This window comes from Pogoniulus pusillus, chromosome 30 (genome assembly GCF_015220805.1).
Source record: "Pogoniulus pusillus isolate bPogPus1 chromosome 30, bPogPus1.pri, whole genome shotgun sequence".
Classification (NCBI taxonomy): Eukaryota; Metazoa; Chordata; class Aves; order Piciformes; family Lybiidae; genus Pogoniulus; species Pogoniulus pusillus.
In genome coordinates, this window is record NC_087293.1 from 5,907,470 (window position 1) to 5,934,231 (window position 26,762).

Here is a 26,762-nt window from a genome sequence, read left to right on the forward strand (position 1 = left end):
TTTTGGAAGAAAAAAGTAGTAACAAAAACATAATTTGCAAACCCAAGCTCTTTAGGTTTCCTTTTTGTCCCCTCTGGCTGATGCCTCTTTTCTCATCAACAAATACTAAAAAGAGCTAAGGCCAAAGAAGGAACAGAAAACCTGTAAAGTGTCTGCACGGGCTGATCTTGCTTGTATTTTAGTCTTCCAAAGCTAAGCTTTCATTTACATGTGGTTCAAGTTTTTCCTCAGGGACATTTCCCTCCTTTTCTGGGGAGAGTGACTGCTACTTTTCACCCACTGGTTTCTCCTAGCCTTACTCATGAACAACAGGTCTTGGACCTGCCCTGAGACATGCTCAACAGCTGGCACTGGTGTCTCCTGCCTGCAGGAGAGGTCAAAATGCTGTCAAGGTAACTGGGCTCTGGGCAGGGGAGATAAGACAGATGTGCTACCTCTAGCACCACGTTTGCTCTCACCTTTGAAGAAGACGATCTTGTGGTCACTGGTTCTCTCATAGACGGCATCCAGGCTGTCCAGGTTGAGTGGCAAGCCCCGCCAGAAGCGGTGGATCTGAGCCGGCTGGAGGGAGACCAAGTGCTTATTGCGAGTCAGTCTCCAGAAGTACTTGCCTGGGGAACAGACTGGACATTACTGAACCACACTGCAACCCACCACCACCAGGGACATGAGTGCCAGGCACGCAGCAGCAAGCAAAGCACATGAGATGGGAGCTCTGGATTAGAGGCATCCTGCCTTCCAGCAGCAGCTGCTAGTGCTATTTCTGGCAGCCATTACCAGAAATCCCCTTTTTGGGATCAAAATAATCCTCCAGACATTGCACTGCAGTGGCTACACTCCTGGCTGCGGTGCGAAGCTGCAGCACTGAGCTGGAGAAGGTGAAAGGAATCTCTCAGCTCTCCATGGGAGCCAGTGGGACTGGGCAGAGGCTGAAGCTACACCAGACAGCAGCAATCATAGAATCAACCAGGTTGGAAGAGACCTCCAAGATCATCCAGGCCAACCTAGCACCTAGCCCTAGCCAGTCAACTACACCATGGCACTAAGTGCCTTATCCAGTCCTTTCTTGAAGACCTTCAGGGATGGTGACTCCACCACCTCCCTGGGCAGCCCATTCCAATGCCAATCACTCTCTCTGCCAACAACTTCCTCCTAACATCCAGCCTAGACCTCCCCCGGCACAACTTGAGACTGTGTCCCCTTGTTCTATTGCTGGTTAGCTCTAAAGCTCTTGCTTTAGCAAGAGCCTCTGAACTAAACATCCTTATTTCTCCTCTCCTGCAGCATCCACAGCTCCCTGCTCACAGGGTGCCCAGCTGCTTTCATATTGAGAAACGTGCATGAGGTTACCATCAAACACAGTAACACCAGAGGGACTTGTCAATGAAGAAAGGGAGCAAGAAAATGAAGGAGGAGAAAACTATACTAATAAGCCTGTAAGGAGTTGAGGAAGGAGGCACAAGTAAGAGGTGTAGGGTAAACAGGGGACCTCAGTCCTGTGGCGCCCCCAGGGACTGAATGTAGAATCACAGAATGGTTTGGATGGGGAGAGACATTTAAAGGTCATTTTGTCCAACCCCCAGCAGTCAGCATGGACATCTTCAACTGGAGTAGGCTGCTCAGAGCCCTGTCTAACCTGACCTGGAATGTTTCCAGGGATGGGGCTATCTACCATGTACCTGGATAACCTCTTCCAGTATCTCACCATCCTCAGCATAAAAAAAAGTTCTGCCTTCTAGTCTGAATCTCCCCTCTTTCAGTTAAAAACTGTTATCCCTTGTCCTGTCACAACAGGCCATACAAAAACAATGTCCTCACCTTGTCATAGGCCCCTTGTAAGTATTGAAAGGCCACAAAAAGGTATCCCCAGAGCCTTCTCCAGGCTAAACAACTCCAAATGCAGCAGTACATAAGCAAAAGCACTTCCAGCCCCTGCAGCAATGCTGCCCCAGCTGAAAAACAGCGTGGCTTGAGCTATTCCTGGAATATTTTGGGTAATGAAAGGTAAACAGGTTTGTCCTCTGTGGGAAGGGTGCCAAACCTTCTCCTGCTGAAGGAGCCTAACAAGGGATTTCCTGAGGACTGATTTCAGAGACAGCTCAGAACCCAACTCTCTGCCCTGTCTCTGGCATTCTCAGCCCAAGCTTTTGCAGCACACTTTGTGCTGTGTTTTCCCTGGAGGGCTCTACATAGAGAGCTCTGAGCTGATGCAGGAGGTCCAAGAGCCATCTCTCACCTCGGTCTCATATTTGTTATTGCCTGATGTAAGTTATTGCATGTTATTTACATCTGCTCTTGCACGGATTCCCAAGGGGTGAGAAGCAACAGAAACCAAAGCAGCATCCTCAGATTTGTATTCACAACACTCATCCCTTCCTCTAGAGCTGGCAGATTGTGACACCATCTTTCAAAATGTTATGGAAATTGGATCTCAGCCTAATAATGCAGGAGGCAAAACTCTAACACTTAAACATCTGCAGAGAGGGGATTTTATTCTAATTATAAAGATTTATATCATGTTCTTGTTCTTCTGCTCCAGTTTGCATATTGGCTCTATCTGACTGCAACCCACAAATGAATAATACATTCAGATGTGGCAGGAACTGCCATAATTACAGATTCTTTTTAAGAACCTCAAGAAAAAAAACCACCAGGATTTAAATCTGGTGGCCATTGTACATTGATGGAGACAGATGTAATTAAAGATGATCTCTGCATCTCTAACTAGTGAGGCACCAGACAAAGCCTGATTTCCAAATTTCACAGAAGAAATACAACTCAACATAACTCCTTCTTTAGTTGAGAAGTAGCTGAACTTCAAAGGGCCTTGGGCTTATCTGAGGCAAGAAGAGGAGCCCCAATGATGTTGGTGCTTCAACACTTTGTTAGTGATGGGAGCATGTCTCAAATCCACCCTCAAGGTAAGGTGTAGCTTGTGCTGTTGGTTAGTTTGGTTGTTTTTTTTCCCCCCCTAAGCTATCAGGACCCCCCCCCCAAAAGCATACATAGAATCATAGAATCAAACAGGTTGGAAGAGACCTCCAAGATCATCCAGTCCAACCTATCCCCCAGCCCCAGCCAGTCAACCAGACCATGGCACTAAGTGCCTCAGCCAGGCTTTGCTTGAACACCTCCAGGGATGATGTCTCCAACACCTCCCTGGGCAGCCCATTCCAATGCCAATCACTCTCTCTGCCAACAACTTCCTCCTAACATCCAGCCTAGACCTCCCCCAGCACAACTTGAGACTGTGTCCCCTTCTTCTGTGGCTGGTTGCCTGGCAGAAGAGACCAACCCCACCTGGCTACAACCTCCCTTTAGGTAGTTGTAGACAGCAATGAGGTCACCCCTGAGCTTCCTCTTCTCCAGGCTAAACAACCCCAGCTCCCTCAGTAATGAAGCAGCAAGGAATTGTAATGTGATGGCCCCCACCTGCCCATGCTCATGACTTGTCACAGCCAAGCCTGCAGCGGTTGCTGGGATGATCACCAGCAAAAGCCAAACCCCCAGGGGAATTGCTGCCATCAGTGTGCAGAAATATCACACCCACACAAAAAGCTTCTGAGCTCATATTTGCTTCAAAAGCTTGATTTAAAACCACCTGCCCAGCTGGCAAACTGAGCAGGCTGAAAGCCAAGTGTGAGGTCCTGCTGTCCCAAGCACTCGTTTTCTAGGGCTGATGGGTTGAGGAAATCTCTTTCTTCAGTACCAGGTGATTTGGCCTCCAGCTGTGCTGTGCTTTGCCTGCCTCTGGTGAGACAGCTGCACACACCATGCAGACACACACCAGCCAAAGCTGCTTGAAAACTTGAGGAGCTTGTAGCGAGGGATCTAACTCAAAACAAGTGGTGTTCCCAAAGAGCCTGCTGCTGCCTCCTATATGACAAGTCTGGGAGCCCTGAGGAGCTCCAGTCCAGGTGCCTTTGTGCTGGGAGAGGCTTCTCTCTGGCTAAGGAGCCAGCCAGACCAGAATGTCCACCAATGAAGTCAGCTCATTGCTAGAGATCATGGAAATCCCGAGGTGACATCTCCGCTCCTTGGTGCCCAGGACTGCTTGGTGGCAGTGATGGGAGCTCCAGAAGCAGCCATGCAGCTGGCACCCCCTAACACTGTGCTCTTTCCATTTGCATTTTGGCCCACAATAAATATACCCCAAAATAGACACTGAGGCAGATTTATCTTTACTTTTCATCTCTTTTTTTACTCCTCTGAGACACAGACAGCCATTTATCCTAGTCACCAGTTCTTGCCTTGTATTTTCCCTTCTTCATTGTGGCTTTTTGGAGCTGGCATCCGAACAAATACTGCAGGGAAACAGCCTCCATATTGTCCTGCCATGAGGGCACAATCAACATCGAATTCTCTGGAGCCTTTGTGTCATTCTTGCCTGTGACCCAATGCTGGCACTGTGATGGGTTATATATGGCTCAATGTTGCTCGTGCTCCTGGGAGGAGACACTTCTGCTTCACTGCTAGATGGCTTTGGAGTGGCCAAACGTTGGCCAGGAATGGAAGATGCCTAGTGGGCATTTTTCCATCTTGGAAAGATGAGAAAGGCAGGCACAGAGTGCATGCTGTAGAGCTGAGGTGACACCAGTGGGGCCCTTGTCAACATCTGGGCACCCCAGGGACACGCTGCCAGGAGGAGCTTGCTGGCACGGAACCAGGTGGCTCTGCGGTCGCACACACGATGACTGAGTGATGCACAGCAAGAAGCACCAGGTGAAGTGTGGGAGGGAAGTTGGAGAGCAGGAGTGGAGAGCTGCTGTCGCTCTGCTCATCCTTGGTTCCACCTAGATTTCAACTTGGAGACTGTGAACATCACAACTTCACTTGGGCAGTTCAGTGCGATGGGCTGGAGAGCAGTAGCAAGGATCACGCTGGATTGTCACCACCCTGGGCACTCCAGGGGGAAGTGTTGAACCCTGGGACATGCCATGCAGACTTGCATCTGCCCTGGTGTTAGGTGCTGGCTGCTGGCACCAGCTGTGCAATACAGTGAGCAGGAAGGTTTGCGGCCACCAGCGCAGCTTGAAGGTGCATCTCTGGTCTCTGCTTCCTAACCATCTGCCAGACCTTCAACCTGTCTGACAGCACCCAACTGCTCTTGGCTGCAGGTCTGAGAGGTTAATTATCTGTTAGGTTTTAAAATTTTCATTTTTATAAGTTTGAAACAAATTGTAATTCAGCTTCATTGACTTCCCTTTGGCTTTGGATGAGAGAAGTGGTCAGTTTACCGTGCAGCCTTTTGGATACCTCTCCTCCTCTTCCCTCTCACTTCCCATTTAGGCATTCTCCAAAGTTGGAGCCAGCTCATCCTCTGGAATCTCTATCTGTTCCCCCAGCAATGCTCCTGCATGTCCCCAGCCACCAGCCATCTGGACCCCTTTTCTGCTGCACTGTGACAGGGCAGGCATCAGCTAGGCTGCCTGCTGCTGCACTGGAGGCAGGATTCACATTGCCATTAACATTTCCTTATCATCCATTCTCAGCGGATTGATTAAAGGTCCAAGCTTTCTGATTTGAGCTAGGAGGAGTCAGCAGCTTGATAGAAACCTCCCTGGGTCTGCAGGTCCTGCATCCTCCAAACCTGGAGTCAGCTTATCTTCATCACCCACCCCAGCCTGCCCAGCACTCCTGCTGCAGAATTGCATTGTCACACCTCAGGGTGACACAGGCAAAGACCATGGCAGCAGCACTTACCTTTGAAGAAGAAAGCCTCTCCCCTGATCTGGGCCACTGCATCAAAGTGAGTGTTGCATCTGTTGGGCACATCCCGTCTGAGCCTGTGGAGAGATGCCCAAGTAAGCACAGCCCAGGTGGACAGTGAGGGGCTGGGTCCTCCCTGTGCCCCCTATCCCATGGACCACATCTCCCCTGCCTCCAGAACCCTCAGAAGAAGACTACAGGCTGCACCCATCTGTCATTCCTCATGCTCAAACCCAGACACGTGCACGGGGAATTCCAAGCCGAGCTTGGGCAGCCCTCAGCCTGAAGGCAGCTTTGTAGTGCTCCCTGGGCCCCTGGAGACCGTCGCTGGGAGTCAAGTGGGGACAGGCTCCACACCTCCCAGCCAGTGTAACTGGTGAGGGCAGAGCTGGCTGTGGCTCGGCAGGCTGCCCTGGGCAGCAGGACACGTGGTGGATAGGAGCCAAGCAGCATCTCGCTCCAGTGGCCAGGGATGTTGCTGCTCCCAGGCTGAGCTCTGAAATGCCACTGAGAAGAGACAGAGCTGCAAAGCAGAAAGCAGAAGAGACCAAGCACGGGGAGATGATGCCATGTGTGAGACAATGCCATGTGACACCTGGCGAAAGCCAAGTGGCAAGCCACAGGTGAGATACTGAGCTGCTTTTAACAAGGTGGGTGGAAAGGCAGAGAGTATGAAGGACCAAAGATGCCATAAAGCCCATGTGAGAAAGGCTGCTTGACGAAGGACAAGGAGAAGATGCTGGAAGCATGCACACTAAAGCTGCTGTGAGTGACAAGGAAGCTGATAGGAGAGTTGTGCTGGGCTCATAGCACCAGCTTCACAGTCTTCTTCAGGCACAAACTGGCAGATGAGAATCATAGAATCAACCAGGTTGGAAGAGACCTCCAAGATCATCCAGTCCAACCTAGCACCCAGCTCTGTCCAGTCAACCAGACCATGGCACTAAGTGCCTCAGCCAGTCTTTTCTTGAAGACCTCCAGGGATGGTGCCTCCACCACCTCCCTGGGCAGCCCATTCCAATGCCAATCACTCTCTCTGTGAAGAACTTCCTCCTAACATCCAGCCTAGACCTACCCCGGCACAACTTGAGACTGTGTCCCCTTGTTCTGTTGCTGGTTGCCTGGGAGAAGAGGCCACCCCCCACCTGGCTACAGCCTCCCTTCAGGTAGTTGTAGACAGTAATAAGATCACCCCTGAGGCTCCTCTTCTCCAGGCTAAACACCCCCAGCTCCCTCAACCTCTCCTCATAGGGTTTGTGTTCCAGGCCCCTCACCAGCTTTGTTGCCCTTCTCTGGATATGCTCCAGCACCTCAACATCTCTCTTGAATTGAGGAGCCCAGAACTGGACACAGCACTCAAGGTGTGGCCTGACCAGTGCTGAGTACAGGGGAAGAATAACCTCCCTTGTCCTACTGGCCACACTGTTCCTGATGCAGGCCAGGATGCCATTGGCTCTCTTAGCCACCTGGGCACACTGCTGGCTCATCTTCAGCTTACTATCTATCAGTACCCCCAGGTCCCTTTCCTCCTGGCTGCTCTCCAGCCACTCAGTCCCCAGCCTATAGCGCTGCTTGGGGTTGTTGTGGTGAATGAGGAGGTGAATCCCAGCCACTTTCCCATTCATACATGGGACAGGAAGGAGAGGTTGGCACAAACAAGTGTTCTGCTCCTCCTGCTGCTGATGCAAGGCAATGATCTCCTTCAGCAGCAGGGAGAAATGCTCTCATCTCTAGGTCAAAACATATCCATACAGTCTTGTGGACAAGCTCCATGGGAAGAAAGATAACTAACAGCATTCAGCATGTTCCAGGAAAAGGGTCCTTTAGAACCTTTCTGCAACCCCTGGCAGCTGGGACACCTCCACCAGCACCTCTGGTGGCATCACACCAAGCAGGGCAAAGTGGGGTGAAGGAGGTGCCGAGGCAAGAAAGGTACCTGCAGCACAGGGCTATTTTTCAAGATTATATTCTTCTTGGTCCCATTGCTGTAAGAATTATCTATCTCTTCATGCTTCAGTGCTGTTATCCCCTTTTTGCAGGGCAGACATTGAGGCACAGAGATGTGAGCACCTCGAGGTCAAACCCCAGATGAGCTCAGATCAGGAGGTGAAGGTGTCCTGCTCCATCCCCACTGTTCTCAGCTAAGGCTGCTGCAAAGATGTGTGACCATGATCTCCTGACTTTGTGCTCAGTGTCCCTTCCTCTTTTAATATCCTACTGCCCTGCTGGTGGAACAATTTGGCAACTCCAACGTTTATTAACGAGCTAGATCCAGAGCCTCCCTTAATGAGGCCATGCTGGTTGCTTGATGACACTCAGCATAAGTGGTCCTTTGCCAGTTCAAACCTGTGTTGGAGTCAGGCTATCGGTCCACTTGTTCCAATATTCCCCCCCACAGGTACATTAAGGAGTTGCTCACCGTGGAAAGATTGAGGTAAGTTGTGCTTGCAGAAACCAGGATGCTGCAGGGGAAGGCTGATTAACATTTCAGCAAGGATGAGTTCACTTAAGGGTGATGGGGACAAATTTCCATTAACACAAGCAAAATTTTGAGTCATTGGGAAATGCAAAGTGTTCCAAGATGAGACAGAATCGCTGGGTATGCCTTGAATGATAAAAATAAGCAGAGGGATAGATAGCACCTATCACTTGCTCCTGCTCTTAAGCACTTCAGTTGCAGGCTGGCTGGCTGGTCTCCACACAGGCTGCTTGAAAAAAGCACCAGTGTATGCAGGAGAGGATCAGGAGACAGCAGGAAGAAGGGGCATTTCTGTGTGTTTTGCAGAAGACAAGAGGTCCAGAGGGAAATACTGATGTCAGAGTGAGCTGGCAAGATGCTGATGCTTGAGTGAAGCTTTGCTGCTAGATGACCTTTGCAGGGACATCAGTGACAGCTGAAAAGAAACAAACTTGACTTACGGGACAGTGGAGCGGTTCTCTGGCAGCTCTGGCAGGATAGGATGGTCTTCAGTTTTGCTTACTTCAGGCTTGGCTGTGGGGGACACAGATTCCCTGACTCCTGTGTGGAAAGATAAAGAAGCATTAGAGGGGTACACCAGCACAGAATCACAGAATGGGTTGGGTTGGAAGGGACCTTTAAAGGTCATCTAGTCCTGTGAGCAGGAGTCCTCCTCGCCAGCTCCACTCACCCCAGAGAACAGCAGCTCTTGGGAGGGACACAAACTTACCATAGAGCTGCCAGATTCTGACTTTGTCCTCGTAAGGTAGGTCATACTTCAGAGGATCCCCCACTGGACCTTGGTAGTAGGGTCTCATGATAGACTCTATAGCAGAGATATGGGTCAAGCCAATGGCATGGCCAAACTCGTGGACAGCAACTGCAAACAGGTCCATCCCATGGGCATCTGGAAATATAGACAACAGTGAATGGAAGTCACTACAAGCTGACTGTATTCTGGGGGCTTGGGTGGGCTGTGAGGGCTGTAAGAGAGTATAGCTAGATGTTGAGCAAACTGGAAAGCAAAGCTTTGGGAGAGGGGAGGTTTGAAATAGAGGTTTTTCTCCAGTGGGAAAAAGGAGAATGAAGGATATCAAATGAAAATGGAAAGCAAGCCAGATAGCTGCCCACAGAACAAGTCCTCAGCCACACATAAGCCTGGGGATTACTCCTCTTGTTTCCAGATCACTGGCACCTGAGAAAGAGATGGGCAAACGATTGAAACAGTGACCCTGGCACACCCATCTGTCATCATTGCTAACTGGTGCTGCAGGAGCTGGGCCAGAGCAGTCATCTCCCATATCTCATGTCTACCCTGCAGCAGCTGCCAACACAGGCTTTGTGATGCCCAGAACACCAAATTTCTGCAGCCATCAGCCAGAAGCTCTCAAAACCTGAGATAATGAGCAGAGCCATGTGCCAAGGAACTGGTGAGTGCCTGGCAGTGCCCTCCTGCCTACGGTGCTTTGCTGGGCTTTCCCTGCCTGAGCAATGCCTGCCCTGGCCAAAGCCACTGCAAACTCCTTCCACTCCTACACACAACCACAGAGCTCTTCACCTGCTCACCAGCCCTGCTCACCTAACTGCTGTCCTGACAGGAAATGGCAGAAGGGGCAGGTGCCCACATCCAGCTTGTCTCCAGAGGGCTCACCCAGCCTCTCCTCTTCTATGTCTTATACTGGTGGGGCTGCAGCTCTGGGCTCTGCTCCATCAGGCAAACACTTTGATCCTCACACCCCAAGCATCAGGAAGACTTTATTGAGCATTGACATCTCTCTATTCCTCACTCTGGGCTAGCTCAACTCTACTCTCTTCCCCCAACTTTCCTTGTTTGCAGTCCAGGCCCCAGTGCCTCACATTACACTCACACACAGATCCATCCCACACTCTCCAGATCCTCAGACATTCAGGTTAGATCTCAGCAGGGGTTAGCATTCACTTCCAAGCCTCCATCACCACTGCCAAATCATAGGAGGAACTGCACAGGGGGAGCTGTGCCCAGACAGGGCTGATGCTGCTGAATGCACTCCCCCCATCCAGCTCCAGACCAGCTGGGCCAAGCACCCATCCAGCTGCTGCTCCTCACTGCACAGCAACGCCTTGCAGAGCAATACCAGAGGGTGGGAATGACTTTGAGTGTGGTTCTTACAAAGATCACGACTGCAAGTGTTGCAAGGGAGAGGCAGCGAGGCCAGAAAGGTCTCCACAGAGCTCAGGGGGTCTCATGTTCCCTCAGCTGTGCTTGCTGCTGAAGGAGATGTTGCACAGCAGCAGCCATGCCTGATCCTGCAGAGTCCTTACCAATGCTTACTGGTCTTGGGGTTTGGATCCTGCAGAGCCCTTAGCAATCCCCACTGGCCTTGGGGTTTGGATCCTGCAGAGCCCTTAGCAATCCCTACTGGCCTTGGGGTTTGGATCCTGCAGAGCCCTTAGCAATCCCTACTGGCCTTGGGGTTTGGATCCTGCAGAGCCCTTAGCAATCCCCACTAGCCTTGGGGTGTGGATCCTGCAGAGTCCTCAGCAATCCCCACTGGCCTTGGGGTTTGGATCCTGCAGAGTCCTCAGCAATCCCCACTGGCCTTGGGGTTTGGATCCTGCAGAGTCCTTAGCAATCCCCACTGGCCTTGGGGTTTGGATCCTGCAGAGTCCTCAGCAATCCCCACTGGCCTTGGGGTTTGGATCCTGCAGAGTCCTCAGCAATCCCCACTGGCCTTGGTGTGTGGAGGGGGTGAGTTATTTCTGCTGAGTTGTTTTTCCTTGATGACTCTTATTTGCAGCACCTGTGAGCAGCCAGGCTGTGTATAACCTGTGCTGCTTTCCCCAGCTCTAGGGGAGAAGACAACATATGCTTCCTGACATTTTAATGCCAAACTGACAACCTGGGGGACATTTTTATATCACCTACCAAGTTGTTATTTTTGAATCACTAGAAAGAACAAAATACATAAAAGATGATTCTTCAATAGCTCCAAGACCTTCACAGCAGAGGGCAGATTTCTCACCATCAGGCTCACCCCTTCATCCCTTGGTGCTTGAAGGCATCCTCCCTGTGGGGCCACCTGCCCAAGTCAGCCTCATAACAAGCACTCCCAGACACCGACTACAAGAAGGAAGCATCAGTCCTTACTTCATCTGCTATGGTAAGCTACCAGTGCTCAGTGCTTGCCTCTGCCCTGTATGTCTGCTGCTTGCTTTTCTTCACACCAGTTGAGGTTGCACAGCAAGAGAAACCAAGGAGCAGGCTGCATCCTGGAGAATCAGCCTGTGCAGACCTTTAGCCTTAAGCTCCTCCAGCATATCTGATGAGTAGCCCTGCCCATGAATACTCAACAGTGCTGGACAGAGGTCAACTGGTGGTCAGGCAAGAGAGGGGTGGGAAGAAAAAAGGATTAGCTGGTTTCAGATAAGATGATTAGACCTAACTGAAATCATTAAGCTGAAGCAGCAGGAGCCCACTGGGAGGGTAGTGGAGGAGGTGGCATGACAAGCAAATTAGCAGCTGGTGACTGCAAAGGAGATACTCTGTCAAAACAGGCCTGGAAGGATGGCTGGGAACCTGATCCCCACAGGCAGCTGGAGCAGCTGAGGAACACTTGCTTCTGTGAGTCCTTTTGCTGATTAAAACTCTGCTTTAGCCAAGAGAGAGGAAATGAGAGAAAAAACACTATGAAACCATCTGCAACCATCCTGGTGTCAGGTAATGGACATGAGGTGACAGGGACAACCTAGTGTTCAGAGAGGACTTCTTCCTTGCTGACCACAGAGCCCCTTTCCAGGCAGGGCAGCTTATAAATACTCTTTAAAACTAGGGAACTGAGATACATGGCAGTGAAGCCACCCAAAAGATGCTAGAGTCAGAGAAGGCAGTCCTCATCTGAGAGCTGCAACAGTCCTCATCCAAGGGCTTCAACAGGGGCACGTCCAGCCTGTGACTCCAGATCCAAGAAGAGATGGAGACTGAGGAAGGGCAATGGGGAGCAGCTCTGCAACTGTAAACACCGTGGGAGGAAACAGAGATGCCATTGAGGCTTCCAGGAGCATAGAAGGCCCTCAGAGGTGGTTGTTGCCACTTTGTTAGCAAGACTAAGGGGGGAACCAGAAGAATCATACAATCAACCAGGTTGGAAGAGACCTCCAACATCATCCAGTCCAACCTAGCATCCAGCCCTATCCAATCAACTAGACCATGGCACTAAGTGCCTCATCCAATCTTATCTTGAGCACCTCCAGGGATGGTGACTCCACCACCTCCCTGGGCAGCCCATTCCAATGGCAAATCACTCTCTCTGTCAAGAACTTCCTCCCAACCTCTAGCCTATATCTCCCCTGGCGTAATTTGAAGGTGCTGGGATCCCCCACCCTAGGGTGAAGGTGTAGCAGAGGCTCTATCACTCTAACTATCAGGGCAGAAGAGAGAATCTGAGAACCCTTGGACATGGCAGCAGCTCTCCCACCCAGACCTACCTGATGATCGGAAAGTCCAATACTCATCATCATCGAAATGAGTGTCCCCTGCTGTGTAATGGTCCCCAGGGAAGAAAGCGTGTGCCACTGTGCCACCAGGCCCATCAAAGGGATAGCCATCGTTGTGATCTGCCTTGGAGAAGTCTATCTGGATGTCTGCATTGTTGCCTGCTACTTCATGGAAATTCAGTGGGGTAATGTCACTCCAGACCTTCAGGGCGTAGTACATCAGGGCTCGCACCGTGTCGTGGCCCAGCTGGGACTCCTTGGGGAAGGTTCGAACTCTGAAAGAAAGAGGTCAAAAAACAGGAGAGGTCAGCAGCAAGAAAGACCTCTGAGGACCACCAGGAAGGGCTCTGCAGCTGCCTGGTGCATCGCAGAGCCTCGCTGAGGTCTCCAGAGCTGTTAGCGTGCCTCCGAAGGGCCCTGCCAGTCCTTAGAGATGTGTCTTTAGGTCTCTGGATCACATCAGTTCCAGAGCTGTAAGGATTGCAGAGACTGAGATTAGGTTCTCTGGATATTCCAAGCCACTCTGCCCACCAGTGTGAAAGGTCCCACATGCTTGAAACACAGTCAGAGACTGAATCCTGATGCCTCTCACAGAATGGCCTGGGTTGGATGTGACCACACAGATCATTTACTTCAACCCACCCACCGTGGGCAGGGACATCTTTCAACTAGACTTGGTTGCTCAATGCCTCATCCAACCTGATCTTGAACATTCTCAGGGAGGAGACATCCACAACCGCTCTGGGCAGCCTATTCCAGAGTCTCACCACCCTATACTGAAGAACTTCTGCCTAAGATCCAGTCAAAACCTACTCTCCCTCAGCTTCAAAACATTCCAGATGGCAGTCAGCCTTAGGGCCACACTTCCAGCACAACCTGCTGCTAATGCCTGTGACCATGACCCTTGCCCAGCCCTGGAAATGCCCACACTGTGAGTCTCTTTCTAGACCTTACTGCCTTTTTTTTTCCCCTACACTTCCTTCCAGACTGACAATTATTTTCTCACCACTTACTGGTTCCAAAAGCAACCCAAATATGCAAAGGTTATTGACTTCTGAAGTCTTTCCACCACACACACAGACCCATCAGTTTCCCTGCAACAAACAGCAGGACAATAACTCTTACTGTGTGCATAGAGACATCCAGTATGGATTTGCTGCCTCCATCTATTTCCCAGTCTGTCTGCTGGAGCTATAAATTATACTCTGAAACCAGTACACTGCCAGCAGCCTCTGAGCCTACCATCCATAAAGAGGAAGAGGAAAGGATGCATTTTATGTAAATCACATTCCAAGTACCTCCAGCCTACTGCTTGCAGGAGACAGGCTATCTGATGGAGCACTGCAGTTGAGAAGCTCTTGCCTTGCTTCTCCACAGAAAGAAAGCACTGATGTGATGAGCAGGGGCTGAGGACACCACTGTACCCATCCCAAGGCTGTTCCAGCTGTACCAGCATTGATTGGATGAGCAGGGGCTGAGGACACCACTGCACCCATCCCAAGGCTGTTCCAGCTGTATCAGCATTGATTTGGTGAGCAGGGGCTGAGGACACCACTGCACCCATCCCAAGGCTGTTCCAGCTGTATCAGCATTGATTTGGTGAGCAGGGGCTGAGGACACCACTGCACCCATCCCAAGGCTGTTCCAGCTGTATCAGCATTGATTTGATAAGCAGGGGCTGAGGACACCACTGCACCCATCCCAAGGCTGTTCCATCTGTGTCAGCATTGATTTGATAAGCAGGGGCTGAGGACACCACTGTACCCATCCCAAGGCTGTTCCAGCTGTGTCAGCATTGATTTGATAAGCAGGGGCCGAGGACACCACTGCACCCATCCCAAGGCTGTTCCATCTGTGTCAGCATTGATTTGATAAGCAGGGGCTGAGGACACCACTGTACCCATCCCAAGGCTGTTCCAGCTGTGTCAGCATTGATTTGATAAGCAGGGGCTGAGGACACCACTGCACCCATCCCAAGGCTGTTCCAGCTGTACCAGCATTGATTTGGTGAGCAAGGGCTGAGACACCACTGCACCCATCCCAAGGCTGTTCCAGCTGTACCAGCATTGATTTGGTGAGCAGGGGCTGAGACACCACTGCACCCATCCCAAGGCTGTTCCAGCTGTACCAGCATTGATTTGGTGAGCAAGGGCTGAGACACCACTGCACCCATCCCAAGGCTGTTCCAGCTGTACCAGCATTGATTTGGTGAGCAGGGGCTGAGACACCACTGCACCCATCCCAAGGCTGTTCCAGCTGTGTCAGCATTGATTTGATAAGCAGGGGCTAAGGACACCACTGCACCCATCCCAAGGCTGTCCCAGCTGTATCAGCACTGCATCCCTTGGCCCCCAGCTCTGCCCTGCAAGAGAAGCCAGGTGGAACAAGCCATATGCTGGCATTTGCTTTGCAGCTGCATGATCCAAACCTCCCTCTGGAGCTCAAATGGAAGGAGAAAAAGAAAGAAAAAGGAAACAAAAATCCAATGTTTCCATCTATAAACCTTGAAAAAGAATCCCTCCTGTTGTTGATTTAATAGAGGAGGTGAAAAGACAAAGATGCAACAAGGCACCTTGGCTTCTAAAAGAGTGTGTTTAGATAATCTTTTGTTGACAGTTGTGACAAAACCAAACACTGCTCTCCAGGAACACATCCTGTTGACTGAGTAATCATTGACAGAAACCAATTCTGCTGGAAAATTTCTGGCCAGCTCTACCCTGGTAATAATGGGCATTTTATTTCTTGTGTACCAGCACACCAACCAAAGTGTTCACCATGAAATATTCATGGCTTGACAGGTTTTTAAAGGCTGAAGCAACAATTATGATCACCTCAGTTACCCTCCTGAGAAATACAGCTGGGAGAGCATTGCTCAGTGTTACACCACTCCCCGGCACCACTGTGAAGTAATGACCCAGCTAAACCTCCAGATGTTAACCACAGGTGTCAGAAGAGGATCTCAGGTCACTCAAGCCCTTCACAGCTCAGAGAAAAGGAGTAAGAATGACCTGCTGACTGAGTTTGGATGCTCCTGCTTTAACAGTCTGTGTAAATCCCATGCCCTCAGAGACACGCTGCCCGAGGTAGGTACCACCTCCTGACTTGGGCAAAACTAGTGAAGGTTAAATCCAGGGCAAAACAAAAAAGGGCTTGTGAGAACAAGCAGAAGAGCCTGGCAACCCTATCCTGAGTGCATCTCATAAAACATGCCAGCCAGATGAGCAAATGTCACTCATATATATGCTTTTGCTGTCTATAAGCTATTCTAGGAGTAGAAAGCCCTTAACTACTAAACAAGTTAGCATCTGTGTAGCAACAGACAGTTGTGGGACTTCAACACCTCCCTCCCCACTGGTAAAGAAGACAGTACAAGCAAGGCTTCAGAAAAGACAATTTCAGGTGATTCCTAAAAGAAGAGGCTGTGGCTGAATGCAAACTTCAACAGTACCAAAAAAGGCCACCTGGTTTCCAGATACTCTTTAAGTTGGTATCTTCATCTTCCACAACACTCCTCAGGATGTAGGTAAACCCTTTGCTGCTTTAATCTTTACTGAGCAGACCATTATGTGTGTAAAACACATCATGTTTAGTCCAGGATTACAGCCTGGGTTCTTTTGGTGCCTAGGGCATGGACTCAGATCTGGGGCCATTGTCAACTCTTCCCTCCTCAAGCCCCCATGAGCTGCTTTCCTTTTCTTTTCCTCCCTTTCTAGCTGTAGAGCGAGGACAATAAAACTGATCTCCCCTGTAAGAGGACAAGGGGTGAAAAGCACTGTCTAAAAAGACAAACACTATTAACATTCATGCCAACCCCTGCCTCTAGAAACTTTGGATTAAGACAGAAAGAGCATCCATACTTATTTTCTGTCTCAGAAAAGGTCCTGCACCTCTGAGCCAGCCCACATTGTATTAACATGCTGCAGGTGTAAGTGAAAAGTCCCCCAATCCTTTATTCATCACCAGGGTTATTTTTCAAGAGAATCCCATCAGGGTTTTTCAATTCAGCATCTGACTTGATTGCCAGAGCTCTGCTAATTGTTTTCAATGAGATTAGGAGAAGACTGTTATGCTGATAGGATGTTCATCAGCATTGCACTACTGAGTCCCACTGAAAAGGAGGCACGTTTCTAAAGTCATGTAGATGCAGACAGGATTAAGTAAGCTTCCTCCTACCTTGATTATCACTGTTATTATTTGTAGTGAACGGTGGTTGGGCACCCAGTGGAGAGCAGCTCTTGTTCTCTTGGATGTTAATCCCTCCTGAGACTCCCCTCACAGCGCTCTCAGCTCAGGCAAAACTCTGATGTGACTAATTGGAGGGAAAGCTCTGTCCTCCAGATGCTCCCTGCCAGGCCACCGGGAAGGAGATGAGGACAGAGCTGCTCAGCCCCACTCCAGCCATCCTACCCGCACTACCCAGAGCTGTGGGGTCAGCCACATGCCTCTGCAAAGCCACCCAGATGCTGAACACCCCAAAGAGGACCTGTCCCTGCTGCACAAGACAACACCAGCCACACTAGCTGAAGTGATTGCCAAGCAGTAACCTGGTTGTAGGTGGCACAACTAGATGCTGAGGAGAACACCTCTGCTGTGCTTTTGGAGCTCACCTGGGCAGCAGCAGTGCCACACAGGCAAGTGAAAGCTGACTTTCACCTGGCTGCTGCCAGTCCTTCACATGTTACCTAGGTCCCCCTCCTTCACTTGCCCCATCCTGAGGAATTTATGGGTCCAATCTGGTTAATAAGCAGAGGCCAGAGGGGGGTGATCTACCTCTGTTTGTTATCGAGGGCCACCCACACCAATGGTTCTTTTGATTTCTAAGTTCCTTTCTGGTTTTTGTCCTTCCAGAGACAAAAGTGGAAGAGTATCAGTGATGTATGAAAAATCAATCAGGTCATGAAAGCACTCCTTCCCCTTCAGTGGCCCTGAAACCACAGAGAAATAAAACAAATGCTGCTGCTACCAAGCACAGCAGGGCAAGGATTGCCTGATAAACTCAAATTGAATTTTCTAGGTGGGGGAGAGGGGAAAGGGGGCAGTTGAAAGGGTGGAAGGTTGCTGCTGTGACCAAGGCACTTTCCCAGCCTGCAGCCACCCACAGGCACAAGCTCTGGCACAGAGGCCCTAATTCAGTGCTACCTCAACATTGCCCAACATCCCAATGCCACAAGAAGAAAGCAGTGGGGCTGTGGGCACCCTCCATTGCATCTCTCCCAACACTGTACAAATGACCAAGGACTTTGGGGGTCTAATCCTTCCCCTGCCCTTTAACATGGAAATGGCACCAGCAGCTTTCTGCAGTCAGTGCCAGCACAGCAACAAGCAATCCTAGGGAGAAGAGATGGGTGAAGGCACACTTCACAGCCATTTCTCAGGCTCTGAGAAGAGCAGCTGCTCCTGGAGTCACTGCTTTGCTGCCCACCCCAGCCATCAAGCCCCCCACCAGTGCCACCCGCTGTGGCCATGGATGCCAATGTGGCAGCTGCCTGTGCTCTGCTCCAGCTGCTTGGGGCTTTCCTACAAGGGTCCCCAGCTGGCTGCCTGCAATGGGCATGTTATGACAGCCCTGAAGCAGCTTTACACCTGAGGGCACAGTCCTGCCACCCTGGGGCAACCATCCCCTCCAGGCAATGAGGGGCACAGACGGCTGTGGCCAGTTGAGCTGGGTGGTGCCCACGGTGAGATGTCACCAATTAGAGGAGGAAAATGAGAGATCTGGGTCCGTGGTGGGGGTGGGAGGGTGATACTGGGAGTTACCCCTGCTGCACACTGTTGCCCTATGCTACCAGCCTGGCAGTTGCCCTTCTATGCTTTGGTAAATCCACAGCTCAGGCAGTGCCACTGCCACGGGCAGGCTCAGGGTGAGTGGGTGGTGGTGGGGAGCAAATTGCAGACATCACCACTCCCCTGCCGTCTGTGTTTGCTCCAGCTCCCTGTGTTTGCCCAGGGAAGTGGTGGAGGCACCGTCCCTGGGGGTCTTCAAGAAAAGCCTGGATGAGGCACTTAGTGCCATGGTCTAGTTGATTGGATAGGACTGGGTGCTAGGTTGGACTGGATGATCTTGGAGGTCTCTTCCAACCTGACTGATTCTATGATTCCATGATTCTATGATTCCAGCACCTCACATCCTGAGCACTGCAGTTTCAAAGACTGTAGCCTCGATGAATGGGCACAAGGGATTCATCCTTAACTAAAGAGGGATGAAGTCAGCTCAGTTCAGTGCTGGGCTGAGATTTCAGCACACACACAGGGGAAAAAAAAAAGGCTACTTAGGAAGCTGAGCCCAGAGGCTTCCACCTGCCCCAGGGAGTTCAGAGCATGCAGAGGGGGCACGGCCCCGGTGCTGCCTGCACTCAAGGTAACGGTGAGTGCCTGGGAAAAGACAGAGCTGCCAGTTGTGAATTCCCCTTCTGCGGGGCATAGCCAGCAGCAATGAAGCCAAATTAGCAAAATAAAACCTAGGCTGCAAACGTGGAGGAACTCGCGGCAGGAGGCTCCCAGCGCTGGCGCCAGCAGAGGGCATCCACAGCATGCAGCTCCGGCTGCATCCCGAAGCCATCCCGCTGCCACCTCAGCGGCAAAGCCTGCCCTGCTATCTATGGAATATGCAGGGCAAAATGAAAACAGTACTAATAAATCCCACGGAAAGAAGATTTATATCCTGAAATATCCTGGAAACTTCCCGGGGAGAGGAGGCGCAGAAGTCTCTCTGTGTCTGAGCCTGTACTGGGACCTTATTGCCCTCTACAACTACCTAAAAGGAGGTTGTAGTGAGGCTGGAGCTGGTCTCTTCTCCCCAGTGACTAATGATAACACAAGAGGAAATGGCCTCAAGTTGTGTCGGGGAGGTTTAGGTTGGCTGTTGGGAGGAAGTTCTTTCCTGAGCAGGTGGTCAGGCACTGGCACAGGCTGCCCAGGGAGGTGGTGGAGTCACCATCCCTGCAGGTGTTTAAAAGGAGAGTGGATGTGGCACTTGAGGCTATGGTCTGATGATGAAGGATGCTGGGATGGAGGTTGGACTGGATGATCCTGGTGGTCCTTTCCAACCATAGTGATTAGACGTGGTGGAGGCACTGTCCCTGGAGGTGTTCAAGCAAAGCCTGGATGAGGCACTTGGTGCCATGGTCTAGTTGACTGGCTAGGGCTGGGGGATAGGTTGTACTGGATGATCTTGGAGGTCTCTTCCAACCTGGTTGATTCTATGATTCTATGTGCTGAGGGGTTTGGTTTAGTCAAGGACTTGTCAGTGTGAGATTAACGATTGGACTTGATGAGCTTGAAGGTCTCTTCCAGTCTAAGAAACTCTGTGATTCTGTTTTGATGCCCTACCTTAGGGTGTGCAGGATGCAGCCTGCCCTGTTTTGACTCGAGCAGGCTGGCTGTACTCCAGGGTAAAAAGAGAAAACCTGAGCAACCTGCAAGCCTATACAATTCTGTTTGCCACACACTGCCTTCTCTATCGGTGTTGGTGCCTCTCCTAACATCATCCCTTCCTACAGCTCCACCTAACCATTTATTCCAGCCTCACAACCCTTGAGGTTTTTCTTCAATTTTTAAGTGCATAGCACACTAAAATTTGGGTTTGTTTCCTTTTTTAAAGTCCTCAATCAATGAGTGAAAGGTAAGTGTGTAAAACTTTATGTCCCCATTGGCAGAATTTCATGGCAGTTTCCAAAAGGCTATTTTAATCTCAAGCACTGGATGTAAATACTTTGAGTTGCTCTAATCCTGTAGCCTTCTCTTGGCTTGTACAACCTCCAGTAATAAAACACAGCTTTTCCTTGAACAAAAGCCAAGATCTTGGAAAGGATGAAAGAATAAAAAGCAGAAATGAGTTTGTCAGGAAATGGATTTTTTGATGTCAAACATATAAAATCATCTCAGACCTATACTCCTTTTTATGGCAATCTTTGCTGCAGCATCACAGCTTCCAGAGGGTGTCTCAGAGCTGTGTTCATCAGAATAGCCTGACCCCATTTCCTCTCCATGCTTTGCTCCCTCCTGGACTGTGAGCATTGTGCCAGCATGTCCAGAGTCATGGACGTACCTTCAGAGCTGAGCTCAAACTCATTGTCTCACTCTGGGACATAGCTTGGGTTTGCCTAGCCCAGCTTTGCTCAGAGGAGCTGGGCACAAGTCATGCCCACTGCACTGGCTCTGGCAGCTCACAGGGCATCAGGCAGGTTTGATTGTTCCATCCAAAGGGAATTTCTGTCTCTCCAATGCCAAGTTTGCTTCTTTTATCCATCAAGCCAGGGCTGGTTGACATGGGGGCAGGCTGCGCTTTTACAATGCGGGTCACTTCAAAGGCTCCTCAGAGAGATTGTGGAGGCTCCTCAGGAGGCTTTCAAGCCCTGTTTGGATGCATCCCTGTGCGACCTGTGCTAGATTCTATGGCCTTGCTCTGGCAGGGAGGTTGGACTCAATGATCTATGGAGGTCCCTTCCAACCCCTTACGTCCTGTGACTGCAAGAAGCCATCCAGGAGCCAAAATTGTTTCTTGCTGAAGCTGAATTATATTTATCTCTTCTGAAACTAAGGTGTCAGAGGGATGTGCTGGGACACAGACCAAATCTCTGGCAAGGCCATGTCACAGTTTCAGCATGTTTCAACAGAGGAGCCAAGCTGAGATCAGTTACTGCAGCGGGAGGTGGACTTGCTCTAGGGACTGTGTCAGCATCAAAGAAAAGCTCATTGCTAATGAGACCTCTCCATAGCATCCACTTGTGCTTTCAGGAGAGCACAAGTACCTCATGGTGCTTGCCTTTCTTGGAGGGAAAATCACTGCAGGACATGGTCTTTAAGGGAGGAAAAATGAATCCCCAGATGCACAAGCCTTGGTGGGACAGGGATGAGCTTGTCTGCCAACCCTAATCTGCAAACTGAAAGGTCTCTGGAAGCCGGACCTGAACTTCTTTCTATGTGTCAGAGGTTCAGGGTGACTCATATGTGTCACTCTCTGATGTCAAGGGAAAAGTAATCCCCTGTGGCAAGGACTAGGAGGAAAAAAGTGACTCCACTACTTCAGAAAACATTTCCAGTCCTTGGGCTCAGCTGGGGCAAGGCAAGAAGCCCCTTCTGTGCTGAGCCGACTCTGTGGCAGCTACCTGAATTAAGTCCCAGTGAACTCAAGGGAAATGTTGCAATAACCACAGCAACACAGCAAAAAGCTCCCAGACAGTCCCCAAGATCTGCACCATTCCCAGCTGGAGACTGAGTGGGTTCAAGAAGTCAAGGCTGGGAGCATAGGAAGAAGAGTTTAAATCAATGGTCTGCGGGGTTCTGGGAGCACAATACCCTGAAACTCACCCCGGGTCTGGGATCAGCCTTTCACTGTGGGAAGTCAGTAGGGGAGGATGAATTCATGGAATCATAGAATCAGTCAGGGTTGGAAGGGACCACAAGGATCAGCCAGTTCCAACCCCCCTGCCATGGGCAGGGACACCCTACCCCAGGGTAGGCTGCCAACAGCCTCAGCCAGCAGCCTCAGGCTGTGCCAGGGGAGATTTAGGCTGGAGGTGAGGAGAAAGTTCTTCCCTGAGAGAGTCATTGGACACTGGAATGGGCTGCCCGGGGAGGTGGTGGAGTCGCCGTCCCTGGAGCTGTTCAAGGCAAGGTTGGACATGGCACTTGGTGCCATGGTCTAGCCTTGAGCTCTGTGGTAAAGGGTTGGACTTGATGATCTGTGAGGTCTCTTCCAACCTTGGTGATACTGTGATACTGTGTGATACCTCCAGTCATGAGGCCTCAGCCACCTCCCTGGGCAACCCATTCCAGGCTCTCACCACTCTCATGCTCAACAACTTCCTCCTCATGTCCAGCCTGAACCTACTCATCTCCAGCTTTGCTCCATTCCCCCCAGTCCTGTCACTCCCTTATAGCCTGAAAAGTCCCTCCCCAGCTTTTTTGCAGGCCCCCTTCAGATGCTGAAAGGCCACAAGAAGGTCACCTCAGAGCCTCCTCTTCTGCAGCCTGAACAGCCCCAACTCTTTCAGTCTGTCCTCACAGCAGAGCTGCTGCAGCCCTCTGAGCATCAATTCCTACCTCCAGGACAAGTTCCTTTTGCTCCACTTGGTGACAGCCTGCACGAATCGCTTCCTCCTGGTCTCCACAGTGGCGAGGTCAGGCAGCGAGCAGCGAGGGGTCTTCATCAGCTCCAGTGTGGCTTCATCTAGGGTTAGCAAAAAGATAATGGAAATCATGGGAATGGTGGGCTCAGAAATCCCTGGAGAGGAACAGGGCAGTGCTGAGGATGGGCAGTGAAGTGAAAGGCAGTGCCTGAGAGCCATTAAGGCAATGGTCCTAGTGCTAGCATCACCTATGGTGCCACACAGGAGGCACTGGGCCACCTCCATGCAGTTGCACCCCCAGGTAGCAATTCCTGCTGAAAGCCTGTTTCTTCACAGATCCCAAAAACCTGTGTGGAAAACCACCTGTGGCCAACTTGGGTTCTATTTTAATGCATACATTTTAAAGTATCCTCTTTTGCTGAATTTCCCATTGCTCCCTTGGCAAAGCAGAGAGATGTTTGCATGTAAATAATCTATATCTGTTCAGCTAGGAGCTCATTTGGAAAATCCTCGTGTTCCTACTTATTTAAGGCTGAATGAAAGCTTAAAGCTCCCATTCTCATCTGCTGAAAGATGGAAAGTTGCTCAACCCCCTGTTTTCCATGCTGCTGTTACCTCTTTACTTTGGTTTCAGATGTAAACCCATGTCCATGAACAGCCCAGGAGAGCTCCCCAGGTGTGTTTCAAATACCCCCTTCCCAAAGTAAAAATGCAGATGCATTTGAAAGGTTGAAAGGTGATCCTCACTCCTGAGCCTTCTGCAGCCTTTGGGAAGGTGCAAGAGAAACAATTGCAGGTGCTCAATTAAGACTGCAGAGGGAAAGTCCCAGCAACAGGATACAGCCAGCTCCAGGGGATTGGGAAGGGCTGTCAGGGACACTGGGATGGATGGATACCAACCTGCTAATTAGCAGCTTCTGCTCAATTCTGTCCTGAGCAGTGGAAACAAGCTGGCCATGCAGCAGGATGTTGTGGCTGCGCATCAGGGAGGGGAGGAGAACAAGACAGGCACCCTTCTGAGGGCTAGCATAATGCTAGCTTTCTCCTGCTCTCAATGAGGACATTGAGAGGAATGCCCCCAGCTCTGCTAGGCAATCTTGTGTCACTTCAGATGTGACTGCCACACCAGGCAGAAGCTTCCCACTGCCCTGTCTCGCTGGCCACCAGAGCTGTCAGGGAGAATGACAGGCTCTCAGCCGTCCAGGAGTAACAAGGGGTGTCTGGAACTGCTGTGGCTTGGTGAGAGCCAAGAAGACCCTCATAATCTCCACAGGCACCTCATGGCTCTCTGCATTATGGGCAAGAGTGAGCAGCACTGGGGTGATGGGACAGCCCTCCCCTGTGCTGTTCCCTGGTGGTGAAGAAACCAAACTCACTGCACATACCAACCGGGAGGCTTAATCAGCACTTGCGTTCAACTTGGTGTGATGCTGCAGTTAAGGCTGTGAGCAGGACATCCTATCAGCTTTAGTTTCTCAGGGGTTATTTTTTTCCCTTCTCTCTGATTCTTTCTTATTTTTCTGAACACACCAAGAGTTATTTTAAGCACGACAGGAGCCCCAAGGGTGTGTGGGTCTGGTGAAATAATTGCTTGCCTCAGGTTCTTGAAAGCGCAAGGCAACAAAGCACCTGAGCCATGTAATTACTCTTACAGCTGCAAACTGGGCCATATGTTACCCCCACATGAGCTTTTCCTGGAGATGATGCTACTCCACAGCTCAGCACCACAGCCCTGCTCCTCCCCACACCTGCCAGAAGCTGTTCCTGAATGCCTCTGCACTGAAGAGGGGAGGGATCGGCAGCCACTGACCTAGGACCCCAGTTGCCTCGAGCCCCCCGAATCGCTGCATGGCAGTGATGGCCTTGGTGAGCTCCTCCTGTGTCTGCAGTCGTCCTGTGACAGGGTCTGGAGGAGGCAGATACCCAAATTTTGTCAGCCAGTCCTGTGAAACAAGGAGAAGCAGAGGGATGAGAAAAGGGAGAAGAGGAAAGAAAGGGAATATCTATGCAGGGAAAGCTGTTCTGAAGGGCTCATCTGTTCCACTTGGAAACCTCCTTCCCGATGATGTGTTTCTCCCCAGCCTCCCCATCAAATGGCCTGGTCTCTGCTAAGGAATGGATCTGTAATCATCACTTCAGTAATGGGATCCATCATCCTCAAGATTTCCAAGGCTGACATCAATGTCCCCACCCAGCTACTGACCATCTTTGACAGCTCCAGCCCAGTGATTACACAAGCACCTTGGAATCTCCCTGTGGACACTGGCAGCTCCTACTGAAAACCTCTTAGAGGGCTGAGCACAGTGAGGAGAGGAGAACTGTCCCTCACAAGGGCCAGGCAATGTCACTCCCCTCAAGATCTCACTTCCAGGGGGAGCTCTGTCTGTTGTCTCTCTGTCCTCCAGCCAAGGCTGGGTTTGCCTATCTTTATCTGCTGCAGAGAACACCTCTGTGGCTAAATCCTGTGCAAGTCCACTCACATCCTCATGCTGATACAAAGGCTGTCCCTGCTCTCTGGATCCCTTCAGCTGATCTGTCACAATGCCATGACCCTGCTGTGACATTAATGGACCTGCTGCAACCTCCTGCTGCTTTCCAGCCCGTGCACTGGTGGGATACCCAAACTTTGAGACTTAACACATTAAGGATGCAAACCTTGGCAGAGGTTCCCTTCAATCAGCAGAAACAAGCATGCACATGGGGATGAAGTCACAAAACTAAACTGTCTGAGGAAAAAAAACCATGGATACATCCCATGCCAAGCTGCTTCCTCAGAGGCCACCACATGCAGTGAGACCTTGACTTGGTCCCTTCCCACCAGTTCCTAGGAAACATGAGCATCACTACTACAATTTTCCAGGAACCAAAATGTCACTCCAGAAAGACCTGGTGGGTTCCCAGTGGTGCCACTGCCTTTCCACCACATCAGGGAAAGATATAGGGCAGGGAAAGATATAGGGCAGGGAAAGATATAGGGCAGGGAAAGATATAGGGCAGGGAAAGATATAGGGCAGGGAAAGATATAGGGCAGGGAGAGGTAGACATAGGGCACAGTGCACAGGAAAACCCTGCAAGAGTCTTCTCCTAAAATTGGGCCAAAATCATTGCTGGTGATTGATGCCCCTCATCATTTAAACAAGCAAACAAACTACCAAAAATACAGATTTAAAAAAGAACCACTGTAAGAAAATCCCATTGGTGGCAGCCACAAGTTTCTTATAGTTAGTTTTTTTTTAATTCAAGGGCCAGGAGGATGCTCAGAGGGCTGCAGCAGCTCTGCTGTGAGGACAGACTGAAAGAGTTGGGGCTGTTCAGGCTGCAGAAGAGGAGGCTCTGAGGTGACCTTATTGTGGCCTTCCAGTATCTGAAGTGGGCTACAAAAAAGTTGGGGAGGGACTTTTTAGGCTCTCAGGGAGTGCCAGGACTGGGGGGAATGGAGTAGAGCTGGAGGTGAGGAGATTCAGACTGGATATGAGGAGGAAGTTGTTGAGCATGAGAGTGGTGAGAGCCTGGAATGGGTTTCCCAGGAAGGTGGCCGAGGCCCCATGGCTGGAGGTGTTTAAGGTCAGGCTGGATGAGGCTGTGGGCAGCCTGCTCTGGGGTAGGGTGTCCCTGGGCATGGCAGGGGATTTGGAACTGGCTGATCCTTGTGGTCCCTTCCAACCCTGACTGATTCTATGAATCAGTCAGAATTGTGCCCACTGCAGCAGCACCAGAAATGCCAGGAATGGCTACTGGTGGAACTGAAACCTGTCACTTACAGCCCCTGAACAGGGCTGACTCATCTACTGAAGAGAAACAAACGTTTTTTTTCCTCTCTGTGCCACCCTCTCCAGCATTTCCACGTGCCTTGGTTTAACTGTCTCCTTGTCTGTAGTTAGCTGTGGGTATATGCACCACCAGAAAGCAGTGGGGACCTGGGAAAACCCCACCTGCCTCTCTTTGACAAAGCCTAAGCAAGCACAGCTCCTACCATTGGAGCCTCACTAAATCCAAGACCTCTATTTGCTAGGAATTTGTCTCTCAAAAACCAATACAATTTTATGAAGATC

The 26,762-nt window shown here is 50.6% G+C and overlaps 1 protein-coding gene across 2 annotated transcripts in view; it reads right to left on the reverse strand.

Annotated features, from left to right (window-relative positions):
- MMP17 (matrix metallopeptidase 17) overlaps window positions 1-26,762 on the reverse strand; it is a 74,031-nt gene that overhangs the window by 4,345 nt on the left and 42,924 nt on the right. For both annotated transcript variants that reach the window (XM_064168391.1, XM_064168392.1), the window contains exons 2-8: window positions 24,521-24,653; window positions 22,685-22,811; window positions 12,632-12,915; window positions 8,898-9,074; window positions 8,629-8,728; window positions 5,704-5,786; window positions 459-611 (exon numbers count right to left, since the gene is read on the reverse strand). In XM_064168391.1, the coding sequence (XP_064024461.1) occupies window positions 459-611; window positions 5,704-5,786; window positions 8,629-8,728; window positions 8,898-9,074; window positions 12,632-12,915; window positions 22,685-22,811; window positions 24,521-24,653 (1,057 nt within the window). The remainder of the gene's footprint in view (window positions 1-458; window positions 612-5,703; window positions 5,787-8,628; window positions 8,729-8,897; window positions 9,075-12,631; window positions 12,916-22,684; window positions 22,812-24,520; window positions 24,654-26,762) is intronic.